This window comes from Bactrocera neohumeralis, chromosome 4, assembly GCF_024586455.1.
Source record: "Bactrocera neohumeralis isolate Rockhampton chromosome 4, APGP_CSIRO_Bneo_wtdbg2-racon-allhic-juicebox.fasta_v2, whole genome shotgun sequence".
NCBI lineage: Eukaryota > Metazoa > Arthropoda > Insecta > Diptera > Tephritidae > Bactrocera > Bactrocera neohumeralis.
Window position 1 is genome coordinate 6,806,128 of NC_065921.1, and position 18,936 is coordinate 6,825,063.

Here is an 18,936-nt window from a genome sequence, read left to right on the forward strand (position 1 = left end):
TCTGAGCTCAGCGTTCAGAAAAAAGCAAGCTCTTGTTATATCGTGTTCCCAAGTAACTTTTGAGTCTACATAAAATCGAAAGCGACTAAGATTGGCAATACTGCCACAACTCGTAATATCGCAAGCGCGCAATAACAGGTCAATTGAAAAGTTCGCGGCCTTCCATAGTAAAAGCAATATTCGTTTTTTTATTCCATATAATTCCCTTCAAGCTCTTCAACATATCCTACGCCCCAACGGAAGAAAAGAACGATAAGAGCTGCCCTCGCCATGATTTTAAATCGTGTTTGGCGACTTTAACGTCAGGGTGAGCAAGGAAGGTATCTTTAGCAGAACAGTCGGTAAATTCAACCCCCACGAGGAAACATCCCCAATTGGGTTGAGACTGATAGACTTCGCCGGGGGCCGAAATATGGTTATCTATAATACTAGATTCCAGCATAGAAAAATTCATCAAGCTACCTGGCTGTCCCTTGGTCGAAAAGCTACCAACCAGATCGATCATGTTGTGATAGACGGAAGACACGTCTCCAGTGTTGGATTGCCGGCCGAGCTATTCAAACTGAAGAACTGATAAGGAGCACGCATCAGCTTCTTTGTTAAATATGGTCGGACGAAAGCATGTCCAACAGTTAGAATTCAAGCGTGATCTGGCGACCTCATAAAAAGGGAGATAAATCTCCTAAACATCGCACATAAGATTCTATCGAGCGTATTGTGTGAAAGATTAAAGTCCACCGTCAACAAACTGATTGAATTATCAGTGTGGCTTTAGACCTGGAAAATGAACAAGCGACCAGATATTCACCATGCGCCAAATATTGGAAAAGACCCGTGAAAGAAGAATCGACACACACCACCTCTTCGTCGATTTTAAAACTGCTTTTGACAGCACGAAAAGGTGCTGCCTTTATGCCGCAGTGTCTGAATTTGGTATCCCAGAAAAACTATTACGGCTGTGTAAACTGACGTTGAGCAATACCAAAAGCTCCGTCAGGATCGGGAAGGACCACTCCGAGCCGTTCGATACCAAGGCGACTCTCTATCGTGCAACTTCTTCAATCTGCTGCAGGAGAAAATAATTCAAGCTGCAGAACTTAATAGAGCAGGTACAATCTTCTATAAGAATGTACAGCTGCTGGCGTATGCCGATGATATTGATATCATTGGCCTCAACACCCGCGCCGTTAGTTCTGCTTTCTCCAGCCTGGATAAGGAAGCAAAGCAAATGCTTGGGCTACGTAAATCAAGGTTAGATAAAAGATACCTACATCACGTAGTGCTAAACAAAAGCCCACAATATATTTTTTGGATATCTGTGCAAAACTAACAAAAGTTGAGAGGAATCCAATATTGCATTAAAGTAGATTTCCCAGAATGCCAAAATATTTTCGAAGTCCCCAACTGTGATCACAATTCAATAACTCATAATAAATTACAACAAAACCATCTGAGTGAGTCCCCTAGACAACGCTAAACCAATATTTGTTATTATTGGGAAAACCACACCTACATATACATATGTACGTGATCACTGCCTTATCAGCCCAACTAAGACGAGGTATATATAATAGAGACGAACATCTGAATTGCATATCAGAGCGCAACAGACTTTAACAGTGCAACAGTGCATTATATACATCTCAATAAACTTTCTAAAACCAACAAAGTTTCCCAAATATTCAACATGAAGACAATCGTACTTTTCGCCGGTCTCATCTGCGCCTTCTGCCTGTTCCAGGCGATCAGTGCAGCGCCTGCTGCAGCAAATGTTGGAGAACCAGAGGATGCACAATTGCTTGGCTTTGGGGAGCAACCTCTTTCGGTGTTGACTCGTCAAAAGCGCGCTACTTGCGATCTACTGAGCGGTTTCGGCATCAAGCACAGTGCGTGTGCGGCCCATTGTCTACTCCGTGGCAACCGTGGCGGTTACTGCAATGGACGTGGAGTTTGCGAATGTCGTAATTAAGGATGTACGACGGGATAGAGGAGAAAAAGGCTACTTTATAACTACATTGAGAATTGAATTATTCAATCATTTAATTGTATTGAGGAATAAATAGGCTATAATGGAATTAATACAAATAAAAGACTAAAGAAAGTAATTTCCGAATTTATTAAATTTATTAATTCTTTGTTAGTTTCGCTGGCTGAACTCCTTCTTTAGTGTCATATTGTTTTTTATACTGTCACCATATGTTTTATATCTTGAACAGGGCAGATGTAAGTTTTCTACGAAATTTAGAAGGGAAACGTTGGTCACCAAATAATATACATATATACGTAAATGATCTGACGAGCTGAGTCGTTAGCCATGTCTCTCAGCTTTCGTGACCAAGAATCCTTTTCCGTTATCTGGATATTTAAATCATTCCAACTATAATATATAATATTGAATAGCAAGCTATAAAGACAAACTCAATAAGTCTATCAACTAAACTTAACCTGTTGGGATCATACCGTTTTCTTCTGTATTATTAGATCTATACCAGATTTGACCACGCTTTAAGCTTGAGAGAGAAGATCTTGTATATGTATGAAGTGCATTTCATGGCCGCTTAATGTCGCTTACACTGGCTTGAATTGAATGTTGAACAGTTTACAAATACTGACAATCTCTGTGAGATATCCAGGGACCTAAACTTTAGATTAGTAAAACTAACGGGAAGCAGATCTCTTAATTATGGTGTTTATTAATTAAATATAAATTAGTTAAAAATCTATCTTCAAAATGGAAATTCCATATATTATGCATAACAAACCTGGCCCATCCTGATATCTGTATAAAACCGGTAAGGCATATACAACAAATATCCCTTTATTGTTCTCAAGTTTCTGCCTCCCGTTATTAATAATTCTCGCCCGAAAAAACTCTTCCAGAGATGAGTTCTTCATTTCACAAAACTTTTTGGGAAAATCTATTTTTTCAGATGTAACTACGAGTATAGAACTATAAAATAGACAATATGCTGAGAATAAAACGAACCTAAGAAACTATTTTTCGGCAAATTTAAACTGATCGCAATTACTTCTAGGATATATAATGGCTCAAGGAAGTATTTACTCTTACAACCTGGTGCTACAGAGTATAATAGTTTTGTTCACCTAACGGTTGTACGTATCTCCTAAAACTAAGCGAGATAGATAAAGAGTTATATATATAAATGATCAAAATGACCATAAAAGTTGAAATCCGGGTGATTGTCTGTCTGTCCGCCCTGCCGTACAAGCTATAACTTAAGCGTAAATGTAGATATATCGATAAAACTTTTTATTTGGGTTCCTTAGTACAAAAAAAATTACGAGTTCGTAGATGCACGTAATCGGACCACTGCCACGCCCACAAAACGCCATTAACCGAAAACGTATAAAGAGCCATAACTAAGCACCAAACTAAGATGTAAAACTGTAATTTTGCACAGGGCATCGCAGTAGCAAGAGGCTACTGTGGTGAAAAGATTTTGAAAAAGAAGGCGTGGCCCCGTTCTCTAATAAGTTTAATGTACATATGCCCTAAACCACTATAGCTACAACAACCAAATCTAGTGTGAAAATGAATGAAATCGGAAGATAGCCCCGCTCACTTCCCATATAACGGTAGGTTAAAGCTAGGCTAGCTAAACAATAACTAAAAACGCGAGAGACTTTAGGATATACATACATACTTCCGAGATGGTATGCGAAGGTTTTATAGGTGCCTCTGCTAAAATTAGACGATGGGCATGACACCGCCCACTTTTTGATGAAATCACATATCTCGACCAATATTTGTTTATTTATTTATTAGTATAAATATAAAAAAAATAATAAGTTGAAGTTTCATTAGAAATACGAAAATACTTTTTCGACTACCGAATATAATTGACTTTTGATCGAAAATATCGGTCAGTGTATGGGGCATAAAATTGAAATTCAGAGAGAATCTTTTCTTGGCAATAATATCTCTGTGTATCAATAATGGGTTGAATCGGGTCAATACTTTTTTGAGCCCTCCATATACCTAATAAAGAACTTCCGGGAGACTTTATGCTGGATATATCAGCCAATATGTAAGTTATCTCAATAAAAATGAGAGAGCGTGTTTTACTCATAGCAGAGTATCTCTGTGCTTAAAAATATAAAATTGGACGAAAACTTGACCTAGCCCCCATATGACTAATAACAGAATTTTCGAACATCCGGCTGACTTTATTCTATATGATTGATTTTACACTTTAAAGTATTTCTCTTGCTTTGATTCCTGCAAGTTGCAAGAGTTTAAAATGTTCGGATGCACCCGAACTTAGCCCTTCCTTACTTGTTTAAATAAAATTTTATTAAAAAAATTGAATTGCTAAAAATAGTGAAACGTATTTTCCGAAATACAAATGTTTCCCAGCTTATCAATAACAGATGAGGCCGACATGATTCACATAAGTAATATTAAACTCACCTATTTATAAATGTTTTTTGTTGATGCACTATAGAAATGTGTCGCGTGAGTCCCCGAAAAGTTGGAAAGAAATATTTGTTTGCAAAAATTGGTCTACGTGTGTTATCAGTTTCGCTACAGAGTATAAAACTCAATTGGGCATGCAAGTTTAGCATCAGTGTACAGCGGTCTTCGCAGCAACAACCACAACTCAAAGCAAAGCTATCAGCTATCAAATAGACGACATTTAGTGCCCACAACAACAACCTGTACAAAATGAAAATCGCATTTTTAGCTGGACTCATCTGCGCTTTGTGCTTGCTCAGCGTCTCAAAAGCGGCACCCACTGATGGAGATAGCGAAACGGTTAATGCTTTCAATGCACAATTGGCAGCCGAAAATCCCGAAAATTTAGCTACTTTAAATCGCCAGAAGCGTTTTACTTGCGATGTGCTCAAGAGTGAGGCGGCCTGCTCAAGTCATTGCTTGGTTCTCGGAAGATGGAAAGGCGGTTACTGTCGTAGAGGAACATGTATCTGTCGTCAATGAAGCGAATAAATATTTTATAGACCTGTTGCTTACATTTATTTGTCTTAATCATTTCAATCAAACAAATATTTATCTTATGTAATTATTAAATATTATTAATCCAAATAAAGCATTAAATTGGTTTGCTTAAAAAGTTATCTGAATTTTAATTACAAATGTTATTCTTGAAGACATTTTTAAGGGGTGAAAATTGGATGATGGGCGTGGTACCGCCCAGATTTCGGAGGAGCGGCTGGTGAGTTGACTCCGAGTACCTGGAGAGTCAGAACAAACATTTTCTCGCGACGTGTTTCTGTGAGTGGTGCTGGCCGAAAAAGTAGCGTTCGTTAGAGCAGAGGTACGCGATTAAATTCTGTATGAAACTCGATAAATCAGCGACAGAGACGTTTGATATGATCAAGCAGGCTCTATTCAGATATTGCTTTAGCAAAAAGTGGTGTGTTTCAGTTCCATCAGGCATTTTTGGAGGGCCGGGAAGAGGTCGCTGATGAAGACTGGAAGAAGAGCAAAGCCGAAGTGAAAACCATGCTCATCGTCCACCATGAATTTGTTCCTCGTGAACAAAGCAAATAAAGTTGAATGTCAAGTTTTACGTGTAAATCCTTAAGAGACTCAAACGAAGGGTCAATCAGGTCCGACAGGACATCACAGCCGATTGGAAGTTGCACCACGACAACGCCCCGGCACACACCGCCTTTCTTGTGAACAGTTATCTAACTAAGGCCGGCATCTCAACGCTTCTGCAGCCGCCCTAAAGCCCAGATGTGACCCCACCGCACTTTTTTTTTCCTTGCCTGAGAAAGCCGATGAAAGGCAAGCATTTTAAGACGACAGAGGAGATCCAAGCAACATGCACCTCGGCTTTCAAGGCTATTCCGGAGAATGCCTTCAGTGACGCCTTCAAATGAAATTTAATTCAGAAGGAGCCCATTTTGAAAGTTTTTAAAGAATTGTAACTATAGGTTCAATAATATTTTTAAATCGTCCCATATACATATGTACATAACTAACAAACCTTATGCACCTGAAGGTATTTCTCTGGCATTGATCAAGTTACACGAGTTATAGCTTTATAATGAGAAGTATTTGTATTTTATCTTAAATTAAGTCAACAATAGGAAAACGGATACAATCTTTGCAAAACATTTTCTATCGTCTTCTTAAACATTTTCACAATTATTGCTGTAATAATTTTTTTTTCTCAAAAGTATAGTTATCACTAACGACAAACACAGACTTTTTTGCTGTTACAGTAACCGCCACTTTTGCCTTGAAGCCAGCAATGGACTGCGCAAGCCGGATTGTTCTCCAAAAAATCGCAAGTGAAACGCTTCTGTCGATTCAAGCTCCTGAGAGATGCCTCATTTTCCACATTTAAATCTGCGACCACAGATCCATGCACCACAGATCCATGCTCTGCTCTTGCGGCAACGTCTTCGCTAGGATAGGCCATAGCGACAGTAAACAGGCAAAGCGCGCAGACGAGTCCTGCAAAGAACCCGAGTGTCTTCATATTGAATAGTTAGTTTCGTTCGCAAATCGAATAAATTGTTGGGTTTGCTATGAAGGCTGTTGTGTTGTGAGGCTTGATTTCGTTATTCATCCTCTTTTATACACAATAATTTGCCATAAAATTGATGGTGTTGACAATTAGGCTTATCCGACACAGTTTCTTTGCACGATTTGAATGAATAAGTCTAGACACTGCCATTTTCGAGTGATAAGCGCTGATATATTTGTTTTGGATTTTCTTACCTAATGGTGCACTTATTCAACAACTTCTTTTTACCTCATAAGCTCATTTTTTATCCGACACAATATAGTTTTATCATGAAACTTAAATAAATTTGCATTTGTTTGATTTTCGTAACAGCTAATTAGTACTATTTAAGTTACTTTAGTTAGATCACTAACCGTAACATTTACATCGGTTAATAATAATATGATATTCTCAATTATGGCTACTAGTAGGATTAACTAAAAGTAAAAACAAGTCAGAAAAGGTTAAGTTCGGGTGTAACAAACATTTCATACAACCTCTCAAGAGCTTGAGTCGACAGAAGCGTTTCACCGGCTTGCTTTTTTGGAGAACAATCCAGCTTGCGCAGTCCATTGCTGGCTTAAAGGCAAAAGTGCCGGATACTGTAACAGCAAAAAAGTCTGAATTTGACGTTAGTGATAACTATACTTTCGAGAAAAAAAAAATTATTACAGCAATAATTGTGAAAATGTTTAAGAAGACGATAGAAAATGTTTTGCAAAGATTGTATCCGTTTTCCTATTGTTGACTTAATTTAAGATAAAATACAAATATTCCTCATTATAAAGCTATAACTCGTGTAACTTGATCAATGCCAGAGAAATACCTTCAGGTGCATAATTCGTGTAACTCCTTTAAAATGTTTCCTAATAATGATATTTTGAAAGAAAGAACGCTCAAAAAATGATCAGCCGGATCTCGTCTGGATTGCGAATCAGAGGTATTGGCCGGAATCAGCCTCAAGGCGCTTTGTCGATTTTCGAGGTACTGTTGATCTATGTTCATCTATGGATCCATAGATCAACAGTACAAGTGGGATCCTTTATGACTCCTGTCACAAAGATCAGCCATATTATTCAATATAATCTTACTTAAAGCCGAGCTCTTGCTCTGAGAATATTAAGAATAGGTACAGTAGATAACTATCAAAACAAATCGGTCCAAAATTTCTCCAAATAGAAGAAGCCCACTGTCTATTCGAATGATTCTCCATTCATTCGGCTCCATATCTAGCTACTTTGTTATAAAGAGGACGTTGTTTCATTTTTTCCAATACGCCTATGTGGTATGTTAAGAAGGAATTAATTTTCATTTTTTAATTGAAATGAAACTATGACTAAACTCTAAGCAACTTAAGCTTGCTATCGCCTAACACTAAACTAAAGAATACCTAAATTAATATGAAAAAGGTATGGCATCAGGAGGTAAAAACCAAGAGCGTTAAGTGCATACATATCCACCTACATGCATACTACTTAATGAGGTAAAGTAAACAAACATTACAGCGCTTATCATTCGCAAAGTGCAGTGTCTTGGATCACGCATTCATTCACCTTCGGGAATGCCTTGTATGAAATAACGTAGTGAACCCCCTCAACGTTGAGCCAAGTGTGCAAACAAACTGCAATGGAAAATCCTAATAGTCAACACTATCAGTTTTATAGCATTGAGAATTGAGTATAAAAGAGATGAGTAGTGAAGTAAAGTCTCAGAACAGAACAACCTTCGCAGCAACACCAATAATTCAATCTAAACTAAAAGTATTCAATATGAAGACACTCGTGCTTTTTGCCGGACTCGTCTGTGTGCTTTGCCTATTTACGGTCGCTCAGGGCGATCACGTAGATGGAGCTGCCATGGAACCAGAAGATGGAAGTGCCTTGGGAGCACCTTTGACTGTGGAAAATGTCGAACCTTTGAGGAGCTTGAGACGACAAAAGCGTTTTACATGTGATGTGCTGGCGAGCACTGAGGCTTGTGTATTACATTGCTTGCTGCTTGGCCGACGTGGTGGTTATTGTAGCCGCCAAAAAGTCTGTATTTGTCGAATGTAAAGATTTTTTATTATAATGATTGAATAAAAAAAATAAAAATTTTTAGAAAATTATATTTGCTTTCCTTATGTTAGTATAACTTCAGAAAATACGTGAATTTTCCGGATTCTATACTAAGCCTAGTTTAACTCCTTTAATGTGTTTGCTATTATAAATTTTAGTGAAAAGAATGGTCCCAAAATTCTCAGTCGGATCATGTCTGGGTCGCCTCAATGAATTTTTAACAGACTTTAGACGCTTTTCCGATTTTTGAGAGTTTTTATGATCCATAATTAGGAGTTGATGGCGTAGCAAAGGATAAGCCTCCTTAGCAGTTCATGTGGAGTTTTTCAAGATCTGCTGCATTACCTACTCTTTTCTAATCTACATAAGTTCTTAACTAAATGCCGAGAACAGCCTTTATATAATAATATTCACGTTAAAAACTCTCTTGATTCCTGAATGTGTCTATTAGATGCGGACAAAACGAATCGCAAAAATTGTCTCTCCAACAGAAAATTTTCGTTGTCTCTTCATATGGATGTATAAGGATGTATACGAAGAACAGAAGACTTGCTCTCAGCATTATAGATAACACATACATTATTTGTGATTGCTATAAAAATTGGTAGTTCAGATAGAACTTTTCCAGCTTAGAATCATAATGGTGATAGGTTGAAAAAGGGCTATTGATATTGAAACAAACATATAACCTTAAACCTACTATGACAATCAAGGACACTCGGCTGAGATTTCTACCAAGGCAATTGATGATGAGGAAGATTTATGGCCGTGAAACTTGCTATCACCCCTAGAAAATCTGGGTGATACTGGGTAATCTTTGACTTCATACCGGATCTTTTGGATTATAGAGACGCCAAAACAAACTCTGACGACATTTTCTTTGCCCACATACCTGCGATGGTAGAAGTCGATGGATGACAAAGGAGTTTCTTTATGGATCAAGGTATGGGGAAGGTTGGTGCAGAGGTATATATATTGTCAGGAACTTTCTATCAACTTCAGTTCTTCATTCTAATTCCCTAACTACTGTACCGTTTTTCAAGCCGATTTTGCTGTCATTAAGGTAGCGGTAAAATTACCGCGCCGAAGTGCAGTTCTATTCAGGAAGTGACCATGTGTTCAAGGAATCGTTATCGGTGGCATCAAGTCTCTTTGTAATAAGACTAGTGCGGGTACTAAGTCAAAATGAGATCACAGGTAACTGCAAAGCTGAAAAACTGGCAAGAAAAGGCACCCTGGCCCCGCTATCAATGGAATCAGAATAAATCGGTTCTTCGCACCATCCTTTTGTCCCAAAATCGATCTTTGTCGATCTAGAGAGCTTTTTGCATCTAGTAAGGCAAATCTCTCTCCAGTTCCGAGGTCACGTCAATGTTGAAAATTTAAGCGGATGCCAGCTGCAGAAGCTGTATGGAAGAAGACCATGTGTACACACCTCAACACCACACAGAATTATTCGTTTGTCAAATAGGTTTATTATGTAATCTAATTGAGTAGCGGAAATTAATTTCTAGTAGCAATTGAATCTTATCTCAACTTAAATGGTGGCGATAGGCTTAAAGGAATTTCCCTCAATATATGTATATACTTGTATATGTATATATGCATATAGTATGTGTGTAAATAACCGTTATGCAAATCCAATAGCTCAGCTTAAAAAAGTTACACGTTTATTTTTCACAATTTTATATTTTTATATACATCTCATAAATCCCATAAATTTCCATGGAGGGCTCGTACTTCATATAATCATTTGGATAACCCGCATTTATTCTAGCAACTTGCATACATACATACATACATAAGTATGTACATAGTGCATACGGCCACACATTTAATTAAGGAATTTTTCTAAGAATTAGTCCAACTTATTTACTTTTAAGTAAATATTCTTAGCTGCGGTAACAAAATCGAATAACTGCAACAGAATCGTGTTGAGCAAACAAAATTGCGTTACGCTCAAAGTACTTGTATATACACGAACTAGTTCCTTGGTTTTTGAGATATCGATCTGAAATTTCGCATGCGTCTTTTTCTTTCAAAGACACTGTTTATTTGTCAGAACAAGCTGTTATATGACGACTATAACATACATATAGCTGCCATACAAACTGGACGATCAAAATTAAGTTCTAGTGTGAAAAAATCGTTTATTTGAAAAGATATCTCTACGAATTTTAGTACAGATTATTATACAAAGCAGCGCTATAATCTCTGAAAAAATTGTTCAGATCGACCAACTACAGCATATAGCTTTCATACAAATTAACCGATCAAACTTAAGTGCTTGTATTAAAAACGTTTTTATTTGACAATGTATCTCCACAAAATTCCGCATAGATCGTTGTTCGAGGCAGTGCTACAATCTCCGAACATATTGTTCTGATCGGACCACTATATCATATAGCTACCATACAAAGTGATTGATCGAAATCAAATGGCGGATCCTTTTATAACCTTTAATGCTATAAAAATGCACCTATGAAGGGTACTATATGTTTTTTGTTGCTTTTTTTAATTTACTTATTAAAAATTTAATATAAATGAGGAATGGAGTTCTTAAAATGATACAATTCAATATCAGATAGTAATTACTTTTGATTGCATTAAAAAAAAATTATAATAATTAAATATTGACTACCAAACACCTTCCGCTGTCAGCACGCGCAATAATCTCAACTCAAATCAAATAAGAGAAACCCTAATGTATGTACATATGTGCCTATATACTATATGTGTAGCTGTAAAGTTTGCACTGTAAACATAATACTCTGGGAATCACATGCGCGATTTTCGCGTTATCGCCAACAAATTTGAAGCGAAAGTGCTCAAGTGCAATATAAAATAGAGATTTAAGAACAACAAAATTCAGTTGACTTCGCGGCATTAACAATTCGCTATGACAAAAATCTTGCTGTTCGCGTTTTCCCTCTGCCTTTTCTGCATTTACGCCTGCAGCAGTGAGGAAGTGGCACCAGACGGCACAATACCATTAACAACACAATTATCTGAAGGAAAGCAAAATCCCGTTGTTGCACTAAGTCGGCAAAGGCGCTTCACTTGCAACAGCTACGCCTGCAAGGCACATTGCATAATGCTCGGGAGAGGAAACGATGGTTACTGCAATCGCCAGCACGTGTGCGCTTGTCGCTGATAAACGCTCGGACAGGAAAGCGGTTGAGGGGAAATAAGTGCTTATTTGCACTTTTAGCGAGTAATTTGTTATCCACTATTGCATTTCACTCATAATAAAAATGTTTTATGAAAATCGTCAACAAGAAAACAAAAATTGTTTAATTAATTAATTGCCTTTGAGATTCGCTCGTCGTTTCAACGGTCATAAAGCGTTTCAATGAAGCAATGAAAGGATAGATGCGCCGTTATGATGATCAGTGCGACCGATAATGAATAAATGGCCTGTGTGTGTGTGTGTTTTGTGCACACTCAACACACAAATCTTTCGTGCAAATTTCAGTTGGCTCGCCTATTAAATCATCAAAATTAGAAATTGTCGAAAAATATAGAAAAATTGTAAATAATTTGGGAAAATCAAAATTCTGTGACCGTGCAATTTCTTATGCTTTGTTGAAGATTTTAATAAGTGAGGCGAATCGCCGTCGTCACCATCTGGCCCAATCAACTGACTCAACGCCAACGAGCCGTCGTTGTTGTTAACAAGTGGTCTTGTGTTAAATAAGTGTATGTGTGTTATACTTGTATGTATGTATTTACACACGGTATGTATGTTTATATGCGTGTGCACTTGTAAATATGCTTTGAAAGCACTCAAAGTAAAATGTTTATCAAAAGGTTTCTTTCAGATTTTCTTCTTTTATTGAACACATTAATAATGCACGCAGTTGGTGGGCGTGGCGATTTTGGAAGTGTTTTGACGTCACAAATATATTTGTATATATATTTAAAACTTTATACGGTTTTACCTCAAAAACTATCCGATATGTTTTTTAATTTAGTATGTTCTTTTTAAAGGCATCGATATGAAAAAAATCGATTTTTTTGAATTTAGGTCTATCCTTAACAAAAATATATATTAATTAAAGGGTGATGCTTTTCGAGGTTCCTTATTTTTTTTAAGAAAAACCTTAGAAACTTTAAATTTAATGGGGAATATTTATTGTCATTTGAAAGAACATTCTTTTGAATTTATTTTTTGAAGATTATCTCTTAAAAATGTTGACCGCGGCTACGTATCAGATGGTCCATTCGTTAAATCCAGTTCTCGATGACTCGTTCGTGCAATTCGACTGGTAATTGACGTACACGAACACGTGAAATGATTTGATCCAAGGCCTGAATCGAAGCGGAATTGTCCGCATAGACTTTGGGCTTCACATTTCCCCACACGCAAAAGTCTAACGGTGTGATATCACACGATCTTGATGGCCAATCGACCGACGCAAAACGTGAAATTATGTATGTGCTCCCCGAAGTGCTCTCTCAATAAATCCATTGATTGATGCGATGTGTGGGAAGTGGCGCCGTCTTATTAAAACCAGAAATTGTCGAGATCACGAGCTTTATTTTCAGGCATCAAATAGTCGGTTATCATGGCGCGATAACGGTTGACATTGACGATTAGATTTTCACCGACACCACTTTTGGAGAAAATTAACCGATAATTTTAGCGGCCCACAAAGCACACTAAACCCTTGTTTTTTCTGGATGAAATGGCAGCTCCTTTTAGCCAAAAATGGGTCTCATCGCTGAACAAAATTTGGCTGGAAAACGTCGGGTGTTCTTGGAACTTCAAGAACCCATAGAGCGTAGCGATGTCACTTGGGAAGGTCGAGCGGTTTCAGTTCTAACACAAGCTCTATTTCGTATGCTTTCAATTTAAGATCTCGACTTAAAATGCGCCAAGTCGTATCATACGTCAGTCCTATTTGCTGGGAACGGCGCCCAATTGACTCTCCACGGTCTTCGTGTTCCCTCCCGGCCACAGCTGCTATATTCTCTTCACTGCATGCTGGACGTTGTTCAATTTTATTGGCTATAATTGTGTATTTATTTATCACTCACCAAGCGATAAGCTCGAAAGCGGCTCACAGCCATCTCAATGTAGGTGCTGCCCTTGGAATAATTTAACAAATTTGTTTACGTTTACACACACACATGCGTGTCTACATCAGAGGTATTTTTATTGTTTATAAATATTATTCATTAAATAGGGCTTCCCCAAAAAAACAAACATAACTGCATGGCGAAAAGTGCTCCGAAACAATTCGACTGGATTATTCTTTATTGCAAACGATTATGATTTGGCATAATGACACTAAAACAAAATTGTTTACCTACTGTGAGCACATACATACATAATTGTGGCGATAAGTCAAGGCATATTGGCTTCTGGAAATGGAATTATGAATTAATAGCTCAGCAATTACTAAAAAGAGAACGAAAAAGAGTAGATGACAATCAAATTCATAATATCAAAAGATTACACATCCACATAGCTATACTAATATATCTACACAAAGAAGGGTGACCCCACAAATATAAATGTTTAGCAGCTAGTATACCATAGCTGCCTATAATACCCTTCACAGGTACAGTTCATATGGTACAAAAGGGGTACAAAAATATTTATCTTGGTTTCGAGCGGTAAGTTTGTACCATGCAAGAACTTGATTTTGACCGGTCAGTTCGAATGGCAGCTATATGCAATAGTGGTCCGATATCGGCTATTCCGACAAATGAGCAGCTTCTTTGGTAGAAAAAGATGTGTGCAAAATTCCATGGCAATATCTCAATAAGTGGAGACTAGTTCGCGTATACCTAGGCTCAACTTGTAACGTTGACCATTAACCAATATATAACCAAAAATCAAATTTTATTTCAATATGAGTTTTTTCTTTATATCGTTCTCCTTCGCTAGCAAACTTATGAAAAGTGATATTACGTTATTTTGCATTTTAAGGAAAATATATAACTTTATTATAGACAATTATTAGCCCATACTAACGAACTAGTTACATACTACTCCAAATATATTCACTATAGAACGAGTATTGTAACTACTGCTTCACTGTGGTAGTTAAATTGAACTTACTGGGTTTCAGTACTCCCATCTGCCTATAAACTATACATACATACTTAGGTATATGTATATACTATGCATACTTTGTTTTTCAGAGCTTAAACATGACAACAGCTCGCATAAACGACGGTTAGCGCAACAACAATGCGCCTAAATAAGAAACCAGCAATAATCTTTAAGGCATACAAATAGAGCACGCCGTGATTTTGAAATACTTTCTGCACTTTTTCTTTATTTTCAAAATCATTTTAAATAATTTAAAAAAAAAAACGCTAAACATTTTCGAATACCGTTTAATGAACTTTAATTGGCGCACCCAGCTATTTGATATACTTTTGTGAACGACTTGACAATTCGCGCAACGGTATTTACGTACGTATGTATACCGAGAGCGCCTGTGTCCGTGGCAGATGCCAAAATAATAAAATATGCTAAAATAATGTAGCGATATAATCAAAGCAACCACCAGCGTCGAAAAGCTACAAAATATCAAAATGATTTTCAGAATTTCCCCATGACAATATATGTATAACGATGGTGCTGGTGCTGCTTGCTTGGCGTTGGGGGTAATGGTGCTCATAGTAGCATTGTGGTGTTGCGCTGCGGACACCTGTCGCACAAATATTTTTTGATGTCGCAATTTGTCAAAACTATTATTGTCAAGCGATCGGTAGAAAAATTGGGGAAATATAATATTTTAATAAAATGTCATATTGAATTGATTGATATTTTACTTGTCATTTATGAATGTGGTGTGATACGAATTGATTGAGTGTGATCCTAGTGAGAACTTTGGGGGGAAAAAATATATATTTTTTATGTTTCGATAGGTTTTACTATTAAAAATAACATACTAAAATTTAATTCGATATCTTAAATTGTTTTTGAGTTACAGCCTTCTAGATTCGAGCCCCATCAACTTTTCTTAAAAGCGCCAGAGGCAATACACTTTACACCCAGGTTGACACAAAAAGGCTCTACAAGAGCAGGGGTCAGAATTGACCGATGGGTGTGTCACCGTCCACATTTAGGTGAAATCGCTTATCTCGTGACCTACTCGACCGATTTCCTCTAAATTCGGTATGTAATATTACCGTGAGATTCCTACATTACGGTATGAAAATGAGTCCCAGTGGACTACAACAACGCTTACTTCCCATATAACAAAATTCATTATTATTCTTTCACTTTCCGTACACAAATCAAACACCAATGAATACATTGTGACAAAAAAGTACCAAGAAGTTGTAAATAAAACGCAAAATACTTAATTATTCATCAATATTTATTTAGTTGCCTTCAAAATAATCCCCACCAGATGTAATACACTTATGCCAACGATATTTCCAGTCCTACTTCAGCGAATTTTATTTTATCTTTTCCATCGACTGAAAATGGGTTCCATTCCGATGATTGTTGACTTTTTTGCTTGACAAACTCATAAACCCATGTCTCATCTGCAGTTATAATGCTCTTTATGAATGTGGCATCGGAATTCGCACGATCAAGCATGCCCAAAAAGACCTGTTTACGGTAGTCTTTGTTCAACTTTATCGGGACTAGTCGAGCAAAAACACGTTTTAAACCCAAAACATCCACCAAAATCATTCGGACGAACTCGCGAGAGCTGAGAAGCTCTCGGCCATCTCCCCAACACTTGCCTGACGATTTCAATCACCACATCCATCACTTTTTATTATTTTCAGTTGAAGAGTCTAAGGTCGTCGAGGACGTCCAAGTCGAGCTTAAAAATTGTCAAAATCTAATCATAATTTTTCAAGCCCCTATTTTCCGAATATAACCCCAGTTAACCCCAGTTTTTTTCGAAAATATCGGTCTACCTGTGTGTTATGTTATGGACATTCGGGAAGAATATTTCTTTGATGATAATATACCCTTGTGTCAATCATTGTGTCGGATCAAAACTTTGTTTAGCCCTAACTTCCGGATCTTTACGATTTTGAAACGTTTGGCTGACTTTACCCCATACATATATGTGTATGTACATATTTTATATTTATAAAATTGCTTGAAAATATGTTCTCAAGCATACCTGAGCAATGTCAAACATTGATGCATTGAGCTCTTCCATTTCTACATCAAAAATTGCCACAAAAATTTTAGTATATTTAGCGCTGACGGGAAGTAAAATATGCATAGCAATAAAACTAGGTGAGTCTATGACCTTCAAATTGGATTTGTGGGGAATGCTTCCAATTTCGTCGAACAATGAAGTTGAATCTTTTCGCTACATTTCTCAATATTGCCAAGAACTGAAAGTATTTAACTGGTTTTGATCCTTCAAGTTGAAAGAGTTTAAAATGTTCAGTTACACCAGCAAAAAACAATCAAAATTTTGGGTAAAATTAATTTTTTTCTTAAAATGTCACCATTTTTGTATTTATTTTATCATTATATCATTGCACAACTAGCTTGAGGCACAGACCAACCCACGATTGTGATGCCAAAGAAGAAGAAACGTATTATCTAATATTACATATGATATAATATTTCAACTATATTTACGTAAATTGATTTTTTAGTAACAATTCGAAATAATGGCTCTCAAAAAATACTCTTCCAAGTACCAATTCTTGTGAATGAAAAATAAATTGCCCAAACATATTGATTAACTACTTCCAGCAGTGAATCACTAAATCTGCCACTCAACTTCAATAGCTTTGATTAAAATTTACTTTTGTTGTTGTACGATTAATGTAAATAAGTGCTATAGTACGTACGATTCTCGATTGGCAGCCAATTGCCGAAATCATTCATACGAATTGGCAAATAAATTATATGAAACCCTCCCGCCTTGCAACGTATCGCCCTGCAAGCCAATTCTCGATACACTTTCCTCTCTATAAACGTATATATGTACATATGTACGTATATATGTAAGTATGTCCGCATGATTAAAAGTGAGTGTTTGTACGCTAATGTAATATATGTAAATGTAAATGTTTGTCACCACCAACGCCTACATGTAGGCCACCTAGTGCCACCCATGCCATTACATTTATAATATATGTACATATGTTTATCGCATGCATAGCACAGGTAACAGTACAGACGAGTACAGGCGAGTATGTGTGAGCGCTTATTTTCTCGAGTGAAATTATTTTGACAAAATAAATCGCCAGCGTTCTTTATTTATGCTGCACCAGATTTGTAGGTCATTTAATAAAATTAGCAAATCTGTCGGCTTGTCATGCCACAATGTGTTACAACAACAAATAATTTATTAAGCAAAATGTGTTTGTGAAACCTGTTGTTTTGGACACATTCTACTCAGTTCACATTTTGTTGTTAGTGTGCCGGTATTTACATACATATGCCATTATTATGGCCCAGGTAGTAGATCAGGAACACGCAAGGCTCCGTCTCGGATGTTTGAAGAAAATCTTTAAAAGTTATTTGATTAAAAAAAGGTTGGTTAAATTTTATTTAGTTGTTGGTGATGTCCAATACCCTTAACATGTTATAGTTCAATTAATAGCGTCCTTTTGTGGAGAATGGATTGATATGTCTATTTCATCAACATAAGGTCAAGAACTGACACAGAGAGTAGATGAAACTTGTCCTTCAGGTTAAAAAGTCTTATGTTTTAAAGAGAGCTCTGAAGAAAGCAAAATTTAGGTTCATAGATTTTTAAGGGGCGCAAACAGTACATACATACACATTTTGAGAAAAAATAAATAAATACTTTTCGAGTTACAAGAGGCCTTCTACGTGGCTTAAAGAAGGTCCTTCACTGCTGCGGGGCATTCTGACCTTCTCGATGGATGAAACTACAAAAATTCTCACAAGAATAAAATATGGTTAAAAAAATCAAAAATTGAAAATTGAAAATGGTGGCCTGAAAAAAAAGAATTTTACTCGAAATTTGGGTCAATTTTTTACCAGATCAAAAAACGAATAGATCATTGCATGGAGAAATATGAAGAAAATTCGAAATATGCTCATTTGTGATTAGATTAGAGCTGCACTTTGAATCAGAAAACTTAGAGTACAGCATAAGAGATCGTTAGAGGAACTATGGATATCGAATCCATTTCTTCTTCTTCTTTTTTAATTGCGTTAGGCTGACATTTTTGTTGGTGTTGATACTGGTTCCAAGATATACAAAATCATCTACGACTTCGAAGTTATGACCGTCAACAGCTGCGTGAGAGCCAAGTCGCGAGTGCGACGACTGTTTGTTTGATGACAATTTGATGGAGGATGGAGTCATTTGTAGAAGATTCTCTGATTGCCATTCACTTGAGGGTGGACAGAAACAATTCTTTCAATGGCTTTGTGCGCTGGATTTGGGGCCTGC

At 36.9% G+C, this 18,936-nt stretch overlaps 2 protein-coding genes across 2 annotated transcripts in view; one reads left to right on the plus strand and one right to left on the minus strand.

Moving 5' to 3' along the window:
• The window catches only part of LOC126756915 (protein immune deficiency), a 243,375-nt gene that overhangs the window by 59,865 nt on the left and 164,574 nt on the right, over window positions 1–18,936 (minus strand). The gene's annotated exons all lie outside the window — the stretch shown is intronic.
• Window positions 1,598–2,105, plus strand: LOC126756943 (sapecin-like). The gene has a single exon (XM_050470454.1). It carries the CDS (start codon window positions 1,688–1,690, stop codon window positions 1,967–1,969), a length of 282 nt encoding a protein of 93 aa, XP_050326411.1. The 5' UTR covers window positions 1,598–1,687; the 3' UTR covers window positions 1,970–2,105.

Bases quoted from the DNA above. Each gene is read 5' to 3' on its own strand.
- LOC126756943 (XM_050470454.1), top strand. From the start codon at position 1,688: ATGAAGACAATCGTACTTTTCGCCGGTCTCATCTGCGCCTTCTGCCTG.